General features: G+C 33.4%; 1 protein-coding gene across 1 annotated transcript; it reads right to left on the bottom strand.

The window, feature by feature from the left end:
- Positions 1 to 13,823: 13,823 nt before the first annotated feature.
- Cylc2 (cylicin 2) lies at positions 13,824 to 21,928 on the bottom strand. The gene is made up of 5 exons (XM_041657347.1): positions 21,912 to 21,928; positions 18,017 to 18,057; positions 15,842 to 15,963; positions 14,245 to 15,188; positions 13,824 to 13,878 (listed from the first exon to the last, which is right to left on the bottom strand). The coding sequence occupies exons 1-5, from the start codon at positions 21,926 to 21,928 to the stop codon at positions 13,824 to 13,826; spliced, it is 1,179 nt and encodes a 392-aa protein (XP_041513281.1).
- Between the last annotated feature and the right edge of the window lie 1,731 nt (positions 21,929 to 23,659).

Raw genomic sequence — 23,659 nt, 5'->3', positions numbered from 1 at the left:
ACTACGCGCGTGCGCACGCGCGCACACACACACACACACACACACACACACATGCACACACACACACACACTGAACACACTGAATTATCACCTAGTTATCCAGAAGATAACAAGTATCAACTGTTTCAACAGCAAACTTCAAAGTTTCAGTGTTACCCTTTAATAAACTGGATACTATGTATAAATACTATTCCAGCCATGGAAACTATAAATGGAAGTTATGTTTCCTTAGAAGTCAGTACATCTTTTTGGAGACTATAACCAATGATACTTGATATATTACATTTCCTCTACTCAGTACATTTATTAATAAGCAACTGTCCAAAGGCTATTAAAATAGACCTAAAGGCATATGGTGCAAAATAATAAAGCATATGTACAGAATCAGCGATTGTACCCATTTGCCTCATGATTGGTAATTATTCTCCCTATTTTTTTAAAAAAAAATCTCCAAGTTCCATGAGATATTTCTCCATAATTTGATAAAGATATATGTTGAAATTTTTTGAGTAATCCTCCTCAACTTGCTACTTAAAGCATTGGCACTGCATAAAAATACTACAAACAGCTCTAAAACTTGAACATAATTTTGGCATGTTTATGTGCCTTAGGTTGGTGAGTTTCAGGAAGCAAACTTTTTTTTTTTTTGCATGTGTATGTCTCATAAACTCTGTAAAACGTAAGTGCATAAACCCAGAGTAATGGCTTTAGATTCTCCCCACATCTTGTGAAATTGAGTCCTGTTACAGTGGCATTAATGGTCCAGATCCTCTTAGCCATCTCTCTGTGCCCCATTTTCCAAAATTGTCAGGTTCTCTTGGCGTCTGTATTTTTGCCACTCTGCACCCTTCATCTAGTTTGAAGTACTGTTACAGAATGACTGTCGCCTCTTTTCTGGAACAGCGAAGTTCCCCTACCCTAAAGCAGCAAAGTTCAGTGTTAAGTTACCTGGTCATTAAACTTCTGTCCTAGGAGTGAAATATATTTGATGTGTAACTATTTTATGTGTCCTTGTATTTGGGAAACATGTGCCAAAACAATGTTAGATGAAATCAAATGAGAAACAATTGCACAAATAGAAAAATGCAGAATGAATTTTGTGCTGTCCTCATAGTGTAAAACAAATGCATAGAAACCAATACGCTCTTTGTATGTTCAAGCTGGTAGTGCTGGTGTTAACTGAAAATCTAACATGGAGACCCCCAGGAGATCTTTCTGTGAAGAGTTAGAACACTCTTCTGATTGGAAGCACACAGCCTCATAGCTACACTGTAATTTCGAATGATATCCTACTTTAGTATTACTTTCTAATTCACTGAAAACCATTCTGTTATTGATACCTTTATGAACAACTTTCTCAAATCCCAGTATCCATGATAGTAGTTGATTAGAATATAGCACTATGCTCTCTGCACAGCAAGATAACAAATGAACACAAGCTTCTTGTTCTCTGGGTTAGCTGGTTTCTAAATGATATAGGTTGGTTCGTTCTCTCCAGAAGTGTGAGATAACTTACACTGTGTTTAAATTGCACTTGAACTTTGTGAATTCTTTTATGTCCCTCTACTTTTGTCCAGATTCCTGCTGAAGACATCATTTATAGTCTCTAGCCTCAATGTTATTAACCATTGAAAAAGCAGTAAAAACTATAGTATCTTAAGCATTGTAATCTCTATTCAAACTAAATGCATATATTTAGAAAAATGCCATCATTAAGAAGGCAATAAACATAAAACATGATGGAGAATAAGATTTTTCAGGTTTCTTTGATTTTGATGACATAATTTCTACCTATGATTTAAGTTCTTCCAAGTGCTTGTTATTTTACTAAAGAACTATGTCTAAGTTATTATCCATATTGGAGGTTGTCTAAATGTTCTCCATATTTCTGTCCTTAATGAATATAATAGGTTTTTGAAATGTTTTTCATTAGTAACTGAAATAGTTTATCATTGTTTTGTAAAATATAACAAATAGTGATAAAATTAGACTTAATTCTGCCATACACACAAACTCCACATCATACACATACAAGAACACACACATTGCATTTTCTTCTATTTACTCAAGAGGAACAAGTATTAACTGCTTAAATAGCAAAGTTGGGATGTGGTTTCAGTTTAATCAGATATAAAATTATGCTATTATAATTAATATTATAATTTCTCCAATGAGGAATTGAAACAATATTTTCAGAATAGGAGCTAGCATTGCAATAGATAGTGTTTTTATTTTCATTTTCTTTTTTATTTTTCATGATATTTATTTAACGTGCAACTTACAAATGTTATCTATTAAATTTTTCACTTTTATCAAATGTCTTCCATCCAAATGAATCCATAGTATTAGTGTTAAACATAAATTATAAAACCTTAAATATAAGGTGACATAAATTAGTGGCTCTATATCAAGCATTGGACTGAAATTAATTACACAGTTTTCAGTCAATCATTTCCAACTAATTGCTGTACTATATTCTAGCCAATGTATCAGCAATCTTAATATAGAATGCATTGTTCTTAACCATTGAAAAAGCAGCAAAAACTATAGTATCTTAAGCATTGTAATCTCAATCTTTCTGTCTGTCTCTTTGCTTCTGTCTCTTTCTCTCTCTCTCTCTCTCTCTCTCTCTCTCTCTCTCTCTCTCTCACACACACACACACACACACACACACACACACACACACACACACATGCATGCATATTCTGTTGACTCTGAGAAACTACATTTTACCACTTCAAATTTAGATCTGACTCAAGAAGGATAGTGATGAGGGAAGCCATTTCAGGCCACAATTGGGGAAGCCACATCATTTCAGCATTCAAACCCTTCAACTTCAAAGAAGCAAGTTTAAGAAGTATGTGCTCAGAGAGCATGAAAGTGAAAGTTTTTAAAGCTCCAGGTTACTCTGTGTCCTGAGTTCCTGATACTTGATTTTCTGGTTCCAGAATTTTGTAGTGTTCAGCTATGTTTCTTCCCTAACATTTTGAGAATTTGCCCAAACCTTTCCTTTAATAATCCAAGATATTTTGACTTTATATTTATGTTTCAGAATTTCATTAGGCAAAGGCATGGTTTATTAAACATCTGAAATACAACAAAAATGTTTTTACTGATCAAAAAATAAAACATGTAAAACTTAAAAGAATTTCAAGTTTATTAAGCTATTGCCAAATTTGTTCATATGATGCAGATTTTGTTTCACTGACATTTTATAAGTGATTCACACTGAGTAGCAAAGACAAAAGAATATTTACCTAAAAAGAGTGGATGCCCCTACTCTCAGACTTTTTGGGAAATGATTAAAATATGAGACAAACATTGTAATCACAATGAAATGACATTTTCTGTTCCACCAGAATCCACACTTCTGGAAGAGTAAAATATGAAGGCAATTTTAGCAGGTGAATTGGGAGTACTATGGGATTTATATATCACAATAGAAATTAGTGTTTCTAGGATCTTTTGTTTCCTTTCTTTCTGTCTCCTTTTCCTTCCTAGTAGCATTATAAGAGAAAATGGATTTTTGGAGCATTCAGTCAAAAAGAAAACTTTTTTAAATAAGTGTCAGAGTTAAAGGAGTAGACCAGGATAAAGTAAATACATCTGAGAATCTTTCTCAGAGTATTCTAGCACAGAGTTTTTGCATCCAGGAAAATTCTGCCACTTCTTCAAAACTGGTATCAGTGGGAGACAAAAGGGCCTCACAGCAAAGTGAGGTCCTGAGATTAGTAGAGCCCATTCGGCTGATAAATGGGTAGTTAAGGTGATGTCATGTTCAGGACATGACATTTAGGAAGAATTTCCTAAATCAATTATTTAAAACTGCTGCACTGTATGACTAACCTTTACTCTATAGGCTCATGAGAAGTATCATATAATTATATCTCTGAAAAGTGAGGAAAATGTAATCAATATGAATTAGTACTAGCAAGCCCCCCCCCCCCCTGGTTTGGTTGGAAGTGTGTAGGCAATAAAATCATTGAAAAGGGTAGAAAGATGTTCTGTTTTTATCTTAACCTTAATCCTCACAGCATCCCTATGTAATCATTCAGGGTTTTCCATCATTGTGTGTTCTAGCTCCTTCTCCATGGCTAAATCTCCAGGCATCTCTAGGAAACTGGAGTGAACCTGAGCATTGCTACAGCTGCAGTATTCTTCTCCACACAGGGGCGCAGAAACTGATAGTCAACACTGGAACTTTTATTCTATAGTTTGACTCTGTACCACAGCAAGCACTTTCCTGGTCTCCACACCTTCAATAATTGAGTGTTTTATGTTTTCTCAGTTATGCTTTTAATAAACCAACTTCGGTTAACCAGATGTCTAAAACAAGATTTCTTTTTTCCTGGCATTTATTTTTATGTTAATGTCATAACCATAAAACACCTATGATTTCATCAAAGAAAGGAGAAGAAAATTAATCTTGGAAAACAAGCCAGATTTCCATTCATCAAAATCTAATACTTGCAAAGAGACGTTACACACTTGAATTACAGGGTCTGATCTACTCTCAACCATGACTTATAGTATGTGCTGAGTTTAATTGAAGGTAATTCTTGTTTTTAAAAGGACCTTGAACTCACAGTAATTGCTTACATTCTGGAGAAATAAAGTCTCTTTTAATCTAATTCTCTTGGTGTGACTTCTCATGGAAGTAATTTACACACTTACATTCCTTTTAAAAGGGACCATTTTCACTTGAAGACATTCTGCTTTTATTCCTCTTAAAAGATTCTTTAAATTCTTAAAATAACTCAACATCACATAATCCTGTTTTATAGATAGTAAGTCTAGACAACAAAGAAAATGAGAAGTCATTTTCACCACGCGTAAGTGGGATGTTCCTTATCTTCTCCTCGGCATCTAGGTATCAAATACTAAAATTTTGTGCACATTTTTTGACCTTTCTGAGTTGATGACTTGAGCTTGACATTTATTTAGATTGTTGGTATTTCACAATTTCTTCTCCTATTTTATTTTATTTATTAAGGTTTAATATGTATTTTTATAGTCTTTACAATTTTTTATACTTTGGTCGTATTCACCCTTTCCCCTAAACTCTTTACAGATCCACTTTTATTTCATATCCAAACAATTCTTTGTATTTGTAATTGTTAAAACCCATCAATTACAAATTGATGTCTATGAACTCTTTTGTATTTTGCCATCTACTGAAGCATGTCCTACCAACCCTTAAAGAATACTAACTCTCCCTTTCTCAGAAGCTGTTAAGTACTATTGGCTACATAGCTAGGGGTGAGACATAGCCACTAGCTCTCCCATCTATGTTGCATTTAGCTTATGTCTTGTACAGGTCTTGGGCATGCTGTCATAACCACTGTGTCATTACCTGTAAAACTTCCCTGTTAAGTCCAGTAATCAGTCATTGTAGACAAAAGTGACACAAATACCACAGAGTAACCAACCACTTTCTGATTGGATTCAAGGCCACTTCTACAAAATGGAACTTTTATCTGGCACCAACCACTACATAGGCCAAGAACCTGCAGCTAGATACTAAATACATCCTAGGCTCTAGGAGACGAAGCATTTCAGGATCCTAGATTTAGAGTGTACCCACACAATTCACATGTGTGCATCTGCTTATTTAATTGACTACTCACTCTCATTCATAACTAATCTTCAGCAGAAACTCTGGGGAAAATACTTATTATGGACTGAACAGGAACCACATCGTTCCCTGACATTTTTTTTAAATTACAAACTTGTTTTCATTGATAATGTATTTGATTTGTAATCATGTGTAAATATGTGTCTGTAAGGTGAGCATGCATGTGCACATATGTGTGGATGGCATCAGAAACTAGAAGATGGTGACATCATTCATGAAACTGGTTTTAGAAGCAGTAAATAAAGTCCTTCATAAGACAACAAATGCTCTTAAATCACCTCTCAAGCCGAAAGGTCACAACTTTTAATCAACTTAGGGGAAGCTATGTGAAATATAACAGCAAGCCTAAAATAAAGCCTGCTCCTTAAACTATGTATAGATATCCAAGATGAGAGGAAGAAAAGCAAAATCACCTGACAATGTAACCAAAGTGCCAGCGCACCGTGCCCCCGTGTCTGCTCTCTGTGTGCTATTACCCAGTTAGCGAGCTTCCGGCAAGGGGGCTGGAGGTTAAAATACACAGACACACACAGACAGAGTGACACCGACACGGGTCATGCTTGAATTCCCCAAGAATGCCCCTTTATTGTGTTCAGGGGCAGAGTATATAGGGATAGCCACGCCCCAGCCAAACCCACCAGAAACCACTCTCCTGCCATCAGGAACTCCTGAAGGTCTCCTGCTCAGAGCAGCTGTAGGCACTCAGATCAGGGGATAACAAGTTGTTGACAAGAATTTCAGGATCTGGGGTCTCACTGCTCCCAACACCAAAGGTAAACCAATTTGGAGATTTCAGTGTCTCTAGAGTGACAACCTGAGCCAAAAGGCCAAATATCTAAAGGTACCCTCTTTGGCCTTAAAATTGTATTCAATGATTTCTTCTGATTAGAATACAGAGAATATTGATATAATTTAGTTAATCAGAAGCAACAGAGAAACTATCCCCACCTTGGTGTTAATGACATGTGAACTGATCCTAACCTAGCAAGGGATCCAAGGTGTGTAAACTGGAAAACATGAGCCTGCATGCATTATTACATAGAGGCTGATGTCTAGATCTTGTGGAATTTTTCTTCACTGTGTGGTTAGCGAGTCAATTAAAGAAATTTTAGAAAAAGACTCAACAAAGATTGGTCTGCGTTACAGGTGTGAAAGGTCACATCAACCAGACATCTGCTTGTGGTTGAATGAGTTTTGATTTTTAATGAATGACTGTTAGAATGCACTGGTCTTTTAGTGATTTTCCAAGTACTTATTACCTTATATTTCATTCTTTTATAGATTAATTCAAAAGCTTTCAAGAATGCATTTAATAGATTTTAGTTTGAAAAGGTACGTGTCAGGCAGAGGTGCTGTGTTTGTATCTCATCATTTTTAAATCACTTCAGAGGCATGTTGCAGTGGTTAAATGCAAGGTTAGATGATTTTAGTGAGTGCTGACTTATTACCCTCTAATGTTACAATAGATGTTGTGTACGATATCAGGCAGATATATATTTTTACTTTGGAAAAAATTGTGAGATGTTTCATTATAGATATGTATATTCTTTCTGGAAGACTGCGGTACTACATTTTCATCAATCCCTTAAAAACACCTACCAAGATGTTTATTGAATATTGTGATTTTACTTTTGTGGAGCAAAAAAAAAAAAAAAAAACAAATAGCACATAATGTGACATGAAAGAGTCACGCTAAAAGTAGAATAGGCATTTGTACCCTCCCAGCTGTCTGGACTTTTGGAGACCCAAGTGGCCCCCTTTTATGAGGACAAATTTTTGTCTCTCTCATTGAACTTCTCTTCCACAAGAGACAGAAATAAATTCTGTTTTTATTTTTTTTTCTCTTAGAATTCAATCATGTTCATGTGAATCTCTTAATCTCAAAAGTTCAAAGTATACATTCTTCATCTTTTAAAAGTTATCATATGCTGTCAATCTATCCGTTTGTGAATTACGTTATGTCCTTGCTTGTATTACTTATCCATATCTAGCTTTTGTTGTATTTTATTTAATCAATGTTTTATTTTTTATTGTTGACTTAAAGAGGTATATACTCTTCTGTATTACCCTAGTAGTTTTGGGTAGGAATATTCTGGAATATATTTCATAATGACTCTATCAGACGTTGTCTCTACTCTAAAATACCTACCTAACACATTGATACACCGGTGACTCTAGATATACACATTGTAGATATTACTACAGAAGGATTGCACCAAATTGCTTACTACCCAGCAACATTCTTTTTGTTCTGTTATCATTTCTTACTAATGTAAGACTTAAATTCTCATCTCTGATATTTTTGAATTGATATCAGACTTTTAATTTACATTTAATTACAATTTACTTTTAGAAAATTGAACTTGTTGAAAAAATTAGGCCTTCATATTTTTATTTTGAAAAATGCATATATAATTTATATTTTCTACTCTGATTTAGTTAGATCTACAAGTTTACTACTTAGTGTTTATTTTTAATTAAAATATCTTAATCTCTTATACAACATACAAATATCTACTAATTCCCAAAAAATAGAATAATATTAACTTGTGCAATCTGTTGAATTTTAATGTAGCTACTTTGTAGATAAAAATTATTTTTTAAAGATTTGTTGGGACATTCTTAAATGTCTATGTAAGGTCAGTTTTCATAAATTTACTTTATATGCTGTAGAAAAAATGGTATTTTTTGTTGCAGAATATTTATTTACACTGTTTAAAGATGTATCACTTTGATTGGCTTGTTGCAAAGCTAAATAGCAAATAGCTAGGCAGAAGGTACAGACAGAACTTTGGGACAGAGAGATTTCTGGGAAGAAGAAAGGTAGAGTCACCAACTAGACTCAGAGGAAGACATGCAGGAGTCAGGCAAAGGACATTTTTGGTGGAATTGGCTGTCCATAATATGCTTAGTATTCATTGCTTCACAGTTTTCAGTGATTCTTATGGGCAGTGATAGATTGATATGATTGCTTCTTGTCATTCAGAGAATCAACATTTGTAATGATACATATTATAGATTCTTTCTCTTCAGGGATTTCTACTTAATTTCATATGGAAACAAATTAAATAAGTATTAATAGCATATATTTAAATATATAAGTATTGTTTACATATTTAAATAATTAAATATTTTAAATATTATTTTTTTATTTGACTACCCTCTTACTTTTTAAAATGAATTTTATTATTATTATTTTACATCCTAACAGCAGTTTTCCCTCTCTTCTCCCCACCAAGACCCTCTCTTCCACTTCCTCTCTGTCCCCCAATCCACTATTCTCTAGCTCTATTTAGAAAAGGGCAGGTCTCTCATGGATATCAAATAAACAGGGCATATCAAGTTCTATTATGAGTAGACACCATCTCTTATTTTAAGACTGTGCAAGCAACACAGTATGATGAGTAGGGTCCCAAAAGTAAGGAAAAGTATCCGGGTTAGGGTCAATTTGTTAATTTGACTGATTTCTTATTTTTAAGTGTGATTTTTTGTAATTTTTATTAGGGAATAGTATAAGCTTCTTGACACATATTTAGATCAGCAGTGTATGCTGATCTAAGATATAGAAATATTTTACTATCAACTGTAATCCTTTTGTAATTTAATAACTACTGCATAGCATAACATATCAAAATATAGGATCATTATATAGATCAAATTTTCTTCTTTCTTTGTGTAATGTATTTTCTGGTTGAATGCATTTATTCTCTTTTATGAAATATTTTATGAAATATTATGTTAACCTTTCAAAATGCCTAAAATTAAGCAACTCAGCCCCCTCTCATAAATGGGAAATACATTCTGAGAGCTAGAAATAAAAATTTCGATACAGGAATATTGCTGCTATTTCTAGTTCTACTAGTATATGCAGACAGATATTGATGGAAAAAGTCAGTGACTGTTTCTCACTCTCAATAGTCTTAGAAATTAATTTCAGTCATAATACAAATCTCCCATGCAAAGGATTTCATCATACTGAATTCCTTCCCATAGTATTGATACTAAGCCACAATTTTAATTCCACACAACTGAACTGATAGTCTCTTACAGACATTTCAACTCCTCTCAGAAATCAATACATTTTTACAAAGACTGGAAGGAAATTTTAGTGAGCAAAAGTCAGGAAGGACTTCAGTAATAAGCTAACCTGGATGTCGCAATCAGTTTAAATACAGTTAAATTCAGTACATACCATAGATTTTGAATAAAACTTTACATCTCTCCTGCCAGGGAATTGCTGTACTTCTCAAATGATGTTATTGATTTCTGTTGTTGTTGCTTTTTGTTTGCAGAGCTGGTGATATCTCGTTCATTTTAGTATCCTCATTTTTCCTTATTCTTCGAACAATAGAATGTTATTGGGGCATGGTTAATGTTTATGGCTAAGGATGACCTCAAACTCAGTTAATATAAGAAAAGTTAAGCCTTTTTATTTTAATTTATTCTTCTCTCATTTCTTACCTCCCAACTACATTATCTCCTCCCTTTACTCCTCCCAGTTCCACTCCCCACCACCTCCCATCTTCCAGAGATCCACTTTCTCTCCTTTTCCCTTCAGAAAAGAGATTGCGAGGCCATTAAAGGCTAGGCTACAACCAAACCCACAAGTTAAGCTTTTAAATGCAACTTCCTTCTAAATTAGAACTGATTGTCCCTGCTGTCATAACCATGGGCCCCTTTTCTAAATATCATCTTTATTTTCTAATGTTCCCTAATACTCGCATTAAAGTTGACTAATGTTAATGTACTATAATAATTTTAATTTTAAGAAAACAAATTAGTTATAAGATATGTTCAAAACATTTAAAAGAGATACTTTATTTCAATTGCATTCTACTTCATATATTTAATATATACCACACAATCATGATATTGGCAAGTCATTGTAAGTATACGATATAGACTAACAAATATAATGCATATGAATTATATGTAGTATAGCTACATATAATTATACTACAGCGTATGGGTGAGTGATTAATTTTTTAAAAATATCTACAAAAGTTACAAAAGTGCCAAAACAAGAACTAATGAAGACTTATATACAAATGTATAGTTACATACGTATCCAAGGGATTATGTTTTATTTTTGTTATAATCACAAGTTAGTAAAATATAATTTAACTTATTTATAATTTAAAACACAGCAGATATTTTGCTTCATAATTAAGCAGGCAAATTAACCAGTTAGCATGCTAACATATACATATATGTGTATAGATGTACTAAGTGGTTAATATAGTGTGTGTGTGTGTGCGCGCGCGCGCGTGCATGTGCACGCATACGTGCGTGTGTAGTATGCGTGAGTCTGTGTTTGGTGAGTACATTTAAATATTCTCTCAGTACTACTTATCAGAGGTACTATGCAGATAAGTAGTCTAAATAGATATTTGCTGCCTTGGCCAAATTTCCTATTCCTTTGTTTGATAACCTCCATCATTTGCATTCTTTTCTGAGTTATAGATTCTTGTCATAGAAGGAAGATAATGAAGATTTATTTTGTAATATTGCATTATCTATGTCCATGTGCCTGTATGTACACATGAATGCAAGAATTCAAAAACTAAAGAACATGCTATTAGATCCCCTTGACCCAAAATTTCAGCCAGCTGTGAGCTTCAAGACCTTTATACGAAGAAACAAATCCAGGTCCTTTTCTGATGTACTAATTTAAAAGGTGTCAGAGTATTAGTTCACAAGTGCAATGTTTTGATCATGTATTAAGGAACTCAAAAATGATGGCTAGAATCAGACATGTCAGTGCTTGCATGTAATTCTAGTACTTGGGGCTAGTCATTAAGGTCATAGGAATGAAGACAGCCTGGACTGCAAAACAATTCCTCTCAAGTTTAAAATAATACAAACAGGAATAAAAGAACAAGACAATGACATCTTTAGCAAAAGCATCACAGCTGTGTTTACTCTAATACCCAAAATTATACATTATTAAAAGCCTATAATAATTAAAGTGGCATGATATTTGTATAAAATGGACACATGAAGTTATAGGAAAGGTTAGAGGAGCAGATGTAAACCTTTGTAATCTTGTCTAATAGCTTTTGTAGAAAGTTGACAGAAGTACAATAGAAAAAAACATGAATATTTCAATAAAAATAACTGGGAGAACTACATATTATTGTGTCAAAGAGTTAAATTGGACACTTATATCATACATAAAATTAAATCAGATTTGATGAATAGGAGAGAACAGACTAGAATTGACTCATGTCTTTAAATTCTCAAAACCCAACCCTGGTGGCACACTTCCTCCAGAAAATCCACATCTCAAACCTCCAAATCAGCACCATCAATTGGGGGCAAGAATTCAAATTCAGATCCCTCTGAGGGAAATTATCACTCAAACCAACATTGGACCCATCAGAACACTGAACACCGAGTTTGCAATACAGTTGTACAGTCAACAATCATTTATATCAATGCCATAGGTATACAAAAAAAATCACCTTTTTAATAAACTGATAGATAAACTGGAGATCCATATGTATAAGAGAGGAATCAGATCATTTTCTCAATTCATATATATATATATATATATATATGCTTAAAGTAAATAAAAGACTTAAATTGAGTGCCTGAAAGCTATAAAATCATAATAAGCAAAAGCAAAGGGAACCTTTTGAACAAGGATCTTGGCAAAGACTTCTATGTATAATCCCAAAAGCAAAATGTAAAATCTTCCAGAGAATACCTGATGAGAAAATCCCAAAATGGGGCAAGGAAATACCAGTACATCTTTATCTGGATGAACAAAATACAGCAAATGGACAGCAGTGAAGAAAGGCAAAGTGCGACGGGATAATACACTTGTACACTATTAGAATTGTCACTCTTATTAGTTTAAGAAAGTACTGATTGGCCAATAGCCAGGCAGGAAGTACAAGCGAGATGACCCAACTAAAAGAATTCTGGGAAGAGGAAAGGCAGAGAGGAAGTCACTAGCCAGACACAGAGGAAGCAAGATGAGAATACCTTACTAAGAAAAGGTTGCAAGCCAAGTGACTAAACATAGACAAAAATTATGGGTTATTTTAAGTTGTAAGAGTTTGTTAATGATGAGACTGAGCTAATAGGGCAAACAGTTTATAGTTAATATAAGCTTTCATGTGTTCTGTGGGACTGAATAGCTGCGGGACTGGGCAGGTCAGAAACTTCTGTCTACAGTAGTGTGGTGATAACAAAATGCTATGAGTACAAAATGTTATAAGCTCTTTGGAAGTTTGGCAGTTTCTATTGTAAGCATATTGGTATATATGTATGTGAATATGAAGGCATATGTTTACCTTCAAAATAAATCTTCACAGAAAATTTTGAATAGCTACATAGTTGTTGTATTAGGAACTACCAAATATCAGAAATAATCAGGGCATTGTTGAGCAATTATAGATAGTCAATACTGGGTTAAAATATAGGATTAACTGACATAAAACTTCAAGAGTAGATGTAATAACAGAAATGATAGAGGTAGAAAAGTAAAGATGCTAAGACAAAGTCAGCCAGATGCTGAATTTAACTATATAAAGAGTTTTGATAATTTTTTTGCAGCTTTAAAAAGAAAGGTGGCACAATTTCTTCTATTAGAACATGCTATTGTAACTTTAAGGTCACAATCTCTCTGTACCAAAATGCTTTGCATTTCTCTTAACCTTTAAATGGACATTTTAAAATAAGCCATTTGTTTGATGATAGGCATGCATTTCTTATAACTAGAAGATCCAAATATCATAAAATAAAAATCTAAAATAAAAGTAACAGTTGAGTAAAAGAACCTTAAGTGTCAGGTTTAAGCTAGCAGTTGGATAAATTATTTTAAATCCAATTTGAATTAAAATAACACAAATCTAACTTACCAAGAACGTCCATCAGAAATTACAAGTGGTTCAGTCTTGTGGTCACTTCAAACTCTGACAGTCCTGCAAACTTAAGGTTTTCTTTGTCTTCTTCCTAGAATGATGGTTTTTGCCTGTCTTGTCTTTTTTTAAGTCTTTCCCTTCCTGCCTTTTTACTCACTCCTTTACTCCCTTCCTCCTCTGTGTTTTCTTCTTAAAACCATCTTGAATATTTATTCAGCTCAAACTCTATTTTCTAAACACTGATTTTCTTGGCCATCTTGTTTCTTTAATTGTACAAACTCAACTTAGCTTTACATCATTAAATCTAGAGACAGCATCAAGCGTTCTTGGAGTTCTTCTCTTTCTTTCTTTCTTTCTTTCTTTCTTTCTTTCTTTTAAGCAAAGTCCTTACTGAATACTGTTTCTTTTTGTTTGTTTCTCTATCTGTTTTCTGGATGTTTATTTGTGTATTCTTGAATGTTTCTAGTGATTTTACTTTTAAAACTCCGTAGCTATAATTTTAGAATAGGTATCTTCCACGTTGTTCAATGAATCCTATGTATTTTTCTTAGTCCTTTTGTTTTTCTAACACTGGCTATATTTTCATTTCACATTGTGTTTTCTCTTCTCTAAAACTATTTGATTAATTTACTGCACTCTTCTTCTATCTCATGGGCTCATTCTATGACTACTGAGGTTGGTTCACTGAATATACTTTGGAGTTCTACGTACAGTTTGAGTTCTCATCCAGGACCTACTTTCCCTTCTTCTCTTTCTTTGCCTTCTTTTCCTCCTTCTTTGAAACAGGGGAATCACCTGCAGAGTCTTTCTTGTCTTTCTTCTTGTCTTTTTTGTCTTTCTTAGCATCCTCCTTTGAATCTCCTGCCTTCTTTTCCTTTTTATTTTCCTTCTTCTTGATTTCTTTCTTGCCCTCTTTCTTTAAACCTCCCTTCTCACTTTCAGAATCTACAGGTGTCTCTTTGATCTTTGAAGGCTTTTTAGTAAGTTTGTTTCCTTTCTTTTCACCAGGCTTGTCAGCTTCTGAATATGCAGGTGTATCCTTGGAACCCTTTGGCTCCTTACCTTTTTTGGCTTCTTTCTTCCCACCAGGCTTTTCACTTTCAGATTCTGAGACTGCTTTCTCTTTTTCCTTTGTCCCTTTTTTATCTTTTTTGGCATCTTTCTTCTCGCCAGGTTTTTCACCTTCAGACTCTGAGAGTAACAGTTTATCCTTTGTCCCCTTTTTACCTTTTTTGGCCTCTTTCTTCTCACTAGCCTTTTCACCTTCGGATTCTGAGACTGATCCTTTATCCTTTGGTTCCTTCTTACCTTTTTTGGCTTCTTTCTTTTTATCAGCCTTTACACTGTCAGATTCTGAGACTGACACCTTATCCTTCTGGGATTCCTTTGAACTTTTCTTAGCAACTTGTTTGGCACTTTCTTCCTTGGTTTTCTTTGACACTGTCTTCTCTTTGGCTTCAGATTCACCTTTTTTCACTTTCTCTTCTTTCTTTGTTTTCTCTGAAGACGAAATTTTGTGTGGGCTTGCTACTTTAGACTCCCCCTTGCCAGAACGAGATGGTTTCGGTGGAAGACCCTTCCTGGCAGCTAAATAAACGGATGGTCTCTCGGAAATTCTCATCAGAGAACGGTGCATCCATAATGGTGGTCTGTGAATTCCTAATTTTTCTTCATCAATTACCTCAATATTGGTAAGAATAATAAGAAAAAAACATGTTATATAGCCTTTAGCAGTAAAATACCACATACATATTTTAATTTCAAATGGAAATATTTTTGAATATTTTCAAAATCTGTTTTGAAAAACAGTGGATTAATAATGGATTTTAAAGTCTATTCCAAATTGAATTTCATTATAATTTAAAGTAATGAGCAATTATGTCCCTACTTGTGGTCTGCTTTCAATTTAGAGGAACTACAATTTTTCTTTAAGATTTAATATTAAAATTTGTTAGAGACCTCCAGGGATGCATGACACATCAGAACCTCTCTTCATTCTTAGGAGAGTCTAAAATGACCCTATTGTGAGGGTTTATATCTGGGGAACATCCTTTAGCTATTAATACTAATTATGAATTAAAGTATCTTGACTTTTCTTTTCTTATTCTGTAAACAAAATATTATAGGTGCGAGTACTGAATGAGCAGTAAGCATACAATAAGCTATGAACAATAATGAAAGAGGGGTGGCAATTATGTAAAATATATCCACCGTGAGAGGACTCATGTTAGCCCTCACCCACACAGGGAAGTTAGTAATGTATTTATGACTTTGCAAGATTATTGTTCCTAAGTAGTAGTTACTAATATATACATGATATTTTCCTATACTCACAGGAGCTGTATTGTTTCGTAACTGGGAAGGTAGTGATCTCCGTTTTTTTCCTGGTCTTGGTGGTTTGGGAAATGCCAGGGAAAAGTATTGCTGATTCCATGATTTTTTGCTTAATTCACTGACTAAAATAAGAAAGACAACATATGCTTTGCTATAAATAGAATCTTGTCTGAACTGAAGTGTCCCTGAGTGCATATATCATACAAATAAATAAATGATGCAAATTATAGCTTCATTTATTTGATAGTTTAAATTTTTCAGTGATCAAAATGAGAAACTTTTATTTTCTACATGGAGAGATTTTAAAATAAATGACTAATTTGATCAGTAACTATATAAAGTACCCATAATGAAATCAGTGTGGCCTATAACATAAAGGAAGAAAAAGAGTACTACTGTTCTCATTTTAATATTGCTGTCTCTTCCAGTTTAGATTCTAGCCATATGTTTTTTTGATTTGAATATAATCTAGATCAGAAAGATAATGTGTAAATTCTTCTGTAGCCACCAAAGAACTTAGCTCATTTTTTTACATAACATATGCAGAAAATACATGCTTGAATTTACAGATTTAAAATCCCATCAGTTAACATTCCCTTTCTCAGCTGTAAGAGGACATGTAGTATATACTAAAAAGATATGCTGTTATAGAAGGTTAGTTTAATAAAAAAAAAGGTAAATAAATACAAAATGGGACTGAGACAGTGATGTTACCAGAAATAGCAATAGAAATTATTTGGGTGCTTCAGTGACAACTGAGGTCAATGAGGAACACCATTGCTGTGGTAGTGCACATTAAATATTCCAATTTTAGAAAAAAGACTTGCTACTTTCCAAAGGACATTAGAATCAGTGCTCAAATGTGCAGAATAAATGTCATATTGAAGTTTAATTGAAGAGAGAAAACAAGCTGCTACTAAAAGCTATTCAATATTAAACAGATTTTTCTTTTCTAGCACTGATATGAGCTAAATATAAACAACCTGGAATTCAGTAAAAGATTCTGGGCTAAATGTATTCATTCTATTTCTTCATCACTTTTCAAATTCAAGAACCCATGTTATATTATTTCTAAAATCAAAGTATTTCAGAAAATTTAAAACCAAATATATACAATATGTACCTATGTGAAATGTATTCCCTGTGCCCATGAGAAAGGTTCTTTGGCAAATAAGCATAGCATATTAATTAGAGACCACAGCAGCTTATATGACTTTAAACTGAAGATAATAAACACACGTCTAAAATTAATCAAGCAAAGCTTGTAGGAATAATGAACTAATATCTGAGTGGCCCAGTCTATGAGATAGAACCCATACCGAACTTTGATTGGTGACTAAGATTCAGAGACTAGATAGCCCAAAGAGCTAAGATGAAACCAAACATTATTAAAAGAAAAGGAAGAAAAAGTGATAAAAAAGAAGAAAGACAGTGATAAAATGACTCAATGATATTCTGCTATACTCATAGATCAGTGCCTTGTTCAGCCATCACCAGAGAGGCTTCCTCCCACAGATGGAAACAAATACAAAGATGTACACACACACACACACACACACACACACACACACACACACACACAGAGAGAGAGAGAGAGAGAGAGAGAGAGAGAGAGAGAGAGAGATAGTTCTAAATGGAATATGTGTGTCAACTTCCTCTCCTCAAGACTCAGAAAACCTATGGAAATTGAAGTGGAAAAGTCAGAAGGGATGGAGGTCACCAAAATATCAAATCTATCTTCACAGAGGTCATACGAATGCATAGAGACTAAATGAGTAATCACAAGGCCTGCACAGGTCTGCACCAGGTCCTTGACTGTATACTACACTTGTAGTTTAGAGATTTTAATGGGACTCCTGACTGTGTGAATGAGCGGGTCTCTAACTCTTGGGCCTTATTTTGGGCATCCAACTTGGATGTGGTGGTTTTTGTCTTGTTACTATATTTTATTTTGATAAGTTTTGTATTTTTCTCTTAGAAGCCTGTTTTTTTCTAGTGAGAGACAGAAAGGGACTAGATCCTGATGAGGGGAAGTGGAGGGAAGGAACTAGGAGGTTTAGAAGGAAGGAAAACTGTAATCAGGAAAAGCGAAAATAATTTATTCTCAATAGAAAGGAAAAATATTTAAAAATAAAATCTTGCATTCAAAAAATAAATATTGATCTTGCATCTTACCTGGAATATAATTATCATATGGTCCATATGTTACTTTTAGGCTATTAAAATAAAAGAGAAAATTAAAAATTTTTTAGACAAGTATCATATATCAAATGATCATTATTGTATGTAAAAAACACCACCTATTAGACAATTATTGGATTCTCCTTATTATGCAAGTTGATTTCATCTACAGGAGAGTAGGGATGAACAAATTACTCCAACCTTAACAAAACTAAGTTAGGATGAGAAGAATATGTAGGTGTGAGAGAAAGGTACACATATACTTACCTACCTTCTTGTCACATCCGAATTTTAGAGTCTTTTTAAATTAATTTCTAAAACACTGATCAAGTTATTTTTCTAAGTAATAGCACAAATCCTCTTGGAATTGATTGACATTTAGCTATGATATCACTTTATAACCCATGTTTAACTAGATCAAATAATATCTTCTCATAAGTTAGCAAAATCTAGGTCATTAAATAATATATGTTTATGGGCATGTGTATGTGTCAGGATTGTGTACTCTAAGTATTGACAAAGAATTACATTGTGTACATAATCTAGAAAAATAAAACAAATTAATAAGGTATTTTGTAAACAGATTTCCATCAATAACTTTTAACTTACCTGATTTAATCATTGAGAAATATTGGTTAGAAGGAAAGAATATTTTTTTAACTTTTTTTATTTGTTTAAACAAAGACCAATGGTAATATGCATTAGTATGATTGTCCTATGATGTTCTACTATGGAACGAAAGGATATCTTTTGTTGATCTGAATGAATCTGAGTATTAATTATATACTTATGTAAACCTAGTATCTCAGTTTTAAATTTATTAGTTGGATATGTATGTGTATGTTGTATGCATACGTATGCATGTCTGTATTATGTGCAGGTAAAAGTGCATGTTGATGCATGTGCATATATATATATATATATATATATATATATATATCAGAAAGTCAAACTCAATGATTCTCTTCAATATGTATTGAAGCATGTTATCTCACTTGATCCCAGAGCTCACTGATTCAGTGAATCAAACTAGCTTTCTCTAGCAATTCTGTCTTTGCCTTCCATGCTCTGTGATTATAACCAAGCATTCACGCACTAATGACAGCTACCTGTATTCTGGTTAGACTCCTGTCCTTATGCTCGGACAACAACCACTTCATACAATAAACCGCCTCTTTATTGCCTATATTTTACATATATATATATGTGTGTGTGTGTGTGTGTGTGTGTGTGTGTGTGTATGTGTATATATATATGTATAATTTACTTATATATATATGTATAACTTTATATGTATAAAGTTAGAATTAATGTTCACACTTTGTCCCAATGGAAGAGCAATTTTCTGGTAGACGGACATACAGAACTGAGAATTTTAATTGTTCTGATTTAATGTTAATGAGGACTTTTTTTTTAAAGTTAAGAGTTAAATGCAAAATAATGTTTCAAACTAATAGGACATTAAAATAGTTTGCAAAACAGAACTTACAGATTTAATATCTCATTATGCATAGCAATTGTTTAAAATCACTGAATTTTTGCATAAAATTAGTTAAACAGAATAAAGCAACCAGGAGGGGAGAAAAGAGTTTGAATCTTTCTTTGGGCCAATATTAACATACCCCAAGCTTCCAAGATTATTATTAAATTTAGTATTACAAAAAAAACTCATTAATAATCAAATCCATAATACTTTAAATTTAAACATATTCTACTAAAAAATAAATTGATGGGCCAAATGATATTATGACTGAGGTTTGTACTCAACAATATAATTTAGTTAAAAATAAGATCAACTGGCAAATTCATCCTAAATGAAAATAATAAATAAGCATAATGCGATCAATTCAGTATATGGTGAACCAATTATGAAAACAATAGTATGCAATTATATTTCATTCATTTATTGGAAAAAATGGACCTAGAAAATATCTTCCAAATTTCAATAAAGTGAGTCTAGAAACTATGTGCTGTTAACATTAAAATCAGTAAATTATGATGAACTTTCTCCTATAATCTGAAAGCAAAATACTCACTCCCATGAGCACTGCAGCTAGTATCCATCCCATGCCCAAAGGCAATAGAAGCAAGGAGACTGTAAAGAACAGTCAATATATCTCTATTCATGTGGAGCTGAGTGAGTAAATAAAATAGTTAATAGAATCCATAAAAGCAATGCATTTTAAATGAGTATACGAAGGTTCTAGATTTGAATTGTTTGTGTGATCGTAAGCTTTAATTGTTGATTACAGTATAGGATCACTGGAGGGAAAGAATGCTTATGAGGGACTGTCTTGATTACAATGACTGATGTGGGAAGACCCACCCACGGTGGGCAGAACTCTTTCATTTATCAGGTCTCTCAATTTCTGGTTATTTTTATTTGATTTATTGAATTGGCATACAAAACAAATTTCCTTGTGCTATTTTCACACATATTTAGATTTAGTTGATACTGTCCCCCAGAAATCCCTCTCTCCCTGCCTTTCTCACTCTATGTATCTTACACACAGAGACACACACACATACACACATACACATATCAGGTTACTTAATTTACTAAAACATTTTTTAGTTTCATCTATTTCCCTACAAACTTTTAGTGTCATTTCTCCCCCACCGAATAAAATTCCACTCTGTATACCATAATTTCACAATCTATTTATCTTTGGATGGACACCTAGGCTGATTCTATTTCCTTGCCTTTATTAAAAGATGAGAAAATATCTTTGTGTTGAATAGTCAGTATATTAATAAAGAAATAGAGAGAATAAAAATTTAAATTTATTTAAACAAATAAGTATGGAAATGCAGTGTACCCCCCAAAAGTTCCACCAATAGGGTTGTTCATAAAAATTAAATGCCACATCAAATATTTGGAAGTATTTCCAACAAATACATTATACTGTACTTTAAAGAGATGTGAAAACAAGAAAGAGAATTCAAACATATTGCATTTGGAAACTAAGGTAGCATAGAAAGTCAGGGAAGAGATAATCTCAGAGATAAAAGATAGAATGGCTAATATCGGAGAAGTAGGTGTAGAATGGTGGTGATTAATACTATAGAGCTTGTCTTAATGCTTTTCCTATTGATGTGATACAATACCCAGACAAGGGAGGTAGAGGCAGGAGATGTCTAACTCTGATGCTAGTCTGGTCTACAGAATAAGTTCCAGGATAGCATGCTATTTTCCAGAAGAGTGCTTAGTTTTATATATCCAGATCTATCGAAATTTAGACATATTTATGACAAATGCATGCAAAGCATTTTCAGACTCTTCTTTAAGTAACAATATTTTCCAAAGAAGTAGTCATTGGGGCCCATGGGAAAGTTTCTTTGATATTCACATTTATACAGAATAGATCATCTACAATTTACAGGAATTGTTAAATCTTTAAAAGGCCCGTCTTCCCTTTATATCCCAGAATTCCATCCTTTCATCTCACCTTCAGGTTCTCTTCACCAATTTTAAATAATTTAAAGGTACTGGATCTATCTATCTATCTATCCATCTATCTATCTATCTATCTATCTATCTATCTATCTTTCCATCTATCTAGTTTTTTTTTCCTAACTTATTTGGACAGAAATTTGTAAGTGGCTCAGAGAGAGATGATAAGCCCCTAGTTAACAATAATTCATTATGTCATTTGATAATCTCCAAATAATTTGTGACATTAAATTAAGACTTCTAGAAAAAAGGAAACAAAAGTCCAAGTCTCTAAATTTTACTGAAGTAGAACAAAAATATCTTACATTGGAGTAGCTAACACTATTGCACATGAGTGAGGGCCTTATTAAAACCTTCACCCATGTTTATGATTGGCTGAGTAACAACATGATAAGCATCACTTTAGAGAAAAGACAATATAACATGAAGACTTACAATCTTGGTATAGACATTTCTCCCACTTGTGACTTGCCAGGGCCTAAGTTTGGTAATGTGGAAAGGTGATGTCATAAAGAGAACTAGAACCCTGTGATTTAAGGACAAGGGTGAGAGTTCCTTTTGCTTGGGTTTTCTGACATCTAAAATTCTAAGATTAAAGTTTCCTGTCACTTATCTTTACTGAGTAAGCTTACAAATCACAGTCACATTCTAATATATACTTAAGTTTTAATACTTCTACTTTATTAATGTGTTTGGGCTTTGGTTTGGTGGTTTGAGTCAAAATCTCTCAATGTAGTCCTGGCTGTTCTGGAACTCACAATGTAGACCAGGTTGGCCTGAAACTCCTCCATCCTTACAAGTGCTGAAAAAGGCATGTGCCACCATACTGGACCTTATTAACACATTGAACAAAAATATAAACTTCAGTATTTAGCTCTGGCAGTTTATAATAATCCCAACTCATTTACATTCATTTACCTTGTGTTAAATCTTTGCCTAACTTTCCATTTCGTTTTGCCTTCTTAATCTGATATAGACTCAACTTGTAAAACATGTCTGAAGCTTCAGACAGCCTGGAACTGAAGATATGACTCAGAATTTACAAGTATTTGCTGTTCTTGCAGAGGAATTTGTTCAGTTCCTAGCACCCATGTTGGATTTGTCACAAATTCTTATATTTCCAGCTCCAAGAAATATGACATCCTCTCTTGGCTTCTGAGTGCACATACTCACATCCATCTATATAACTAAAAGCAAATCTTAAGAAAAGCATAATACTTAAAAATTGCAAATATAATGAAACAACTACAGACATTTGAAATTATAGAAATCATGAGATGTTTGAATTTCTGAATCTGGCTTGTTGCTCCTGTTTTCAATTCTTTTCATTTTTTTCTTAATCTTACAGTTTTTCTTTCACTTTATGAGTAAATAACTATTCATTTTATATATTCTCCTTTTATTTATTCAATGTTCACTTGATAATGGATTTAGGTTGAATCTATTCTAAGAACCAGTAGACATGTATGTAGAAGAACTTATAGTCCTTTGGAAATGTTTTGTGCAATCATTGTTTTGGTCTTTACCATCACTTACCATCATGCTGAGCAGGAAATGTCACAGCAGTTTGAGGTGTGTATGATGGAGCAAATTGCTCTCATCATTTCCAGGAAGCAGAGGGAGAGAGAGAAGAGAGAGAGAAAGAGAGAGAGAGAGGAGAGAGAGAGAGAGAGAGAGAGAGAGAAGTGCAGAGGAGAAGATGAGATGAAGGAAGTGAAGGGAGAAGGGAGAGAGAAGAGAGAAACTGGGATCCCAATGCTTCTTCAGAAACATTTAATTGCATAACAGCCTCCTACTATGCACTACATACTGATAACACCACCCTGTAGATTATTAAATCAACACCTAAACATTCAAGGACCATTTATACAAAGCATGACAGGAAAAATATACCATTGTTAGACTTTATTTTAGGAAACCATTAAGAAATCTTTTTTGATTCTGCACAACAATAAAAGTTCACATATGCTAAAGCACAAGCCTGGAAAATAAAACATAGATATAAATTTTTATATTTTCCTTAATTCTCTTAATTATTTATATTGCACTTCTATTATGGCCTACAAGTTGTATATGGTATTAAGTAGATGATTTATTACTGATGATATGTGTTTATATATTATATGATTTATCACGTGATTTAGTTAATCACCTCAATCATATACCTAGAAGCTTGCTTGCCT

Source organism: Microtus oregoni, unplaced genomic scaffold, assembly GCF_018167655.1.
Source record: "Microtus oregoni isolate MIOR12 unplaced genomic scaffold, Mior012 000008F_ref0000371, whole genome shotgun sequence".
NCBI classification, from domain to species: Eukaryota; Metazoa; Chordata; class Mammalia; order Rodentia; family Cricetidae; genus Microtus; species Microtus oregoni.
The sequence above is the reverse complement of the archived record's forward strand: the minus strand, read 5'-3'. Positions and strand labels throughout refer to the sequence as shown.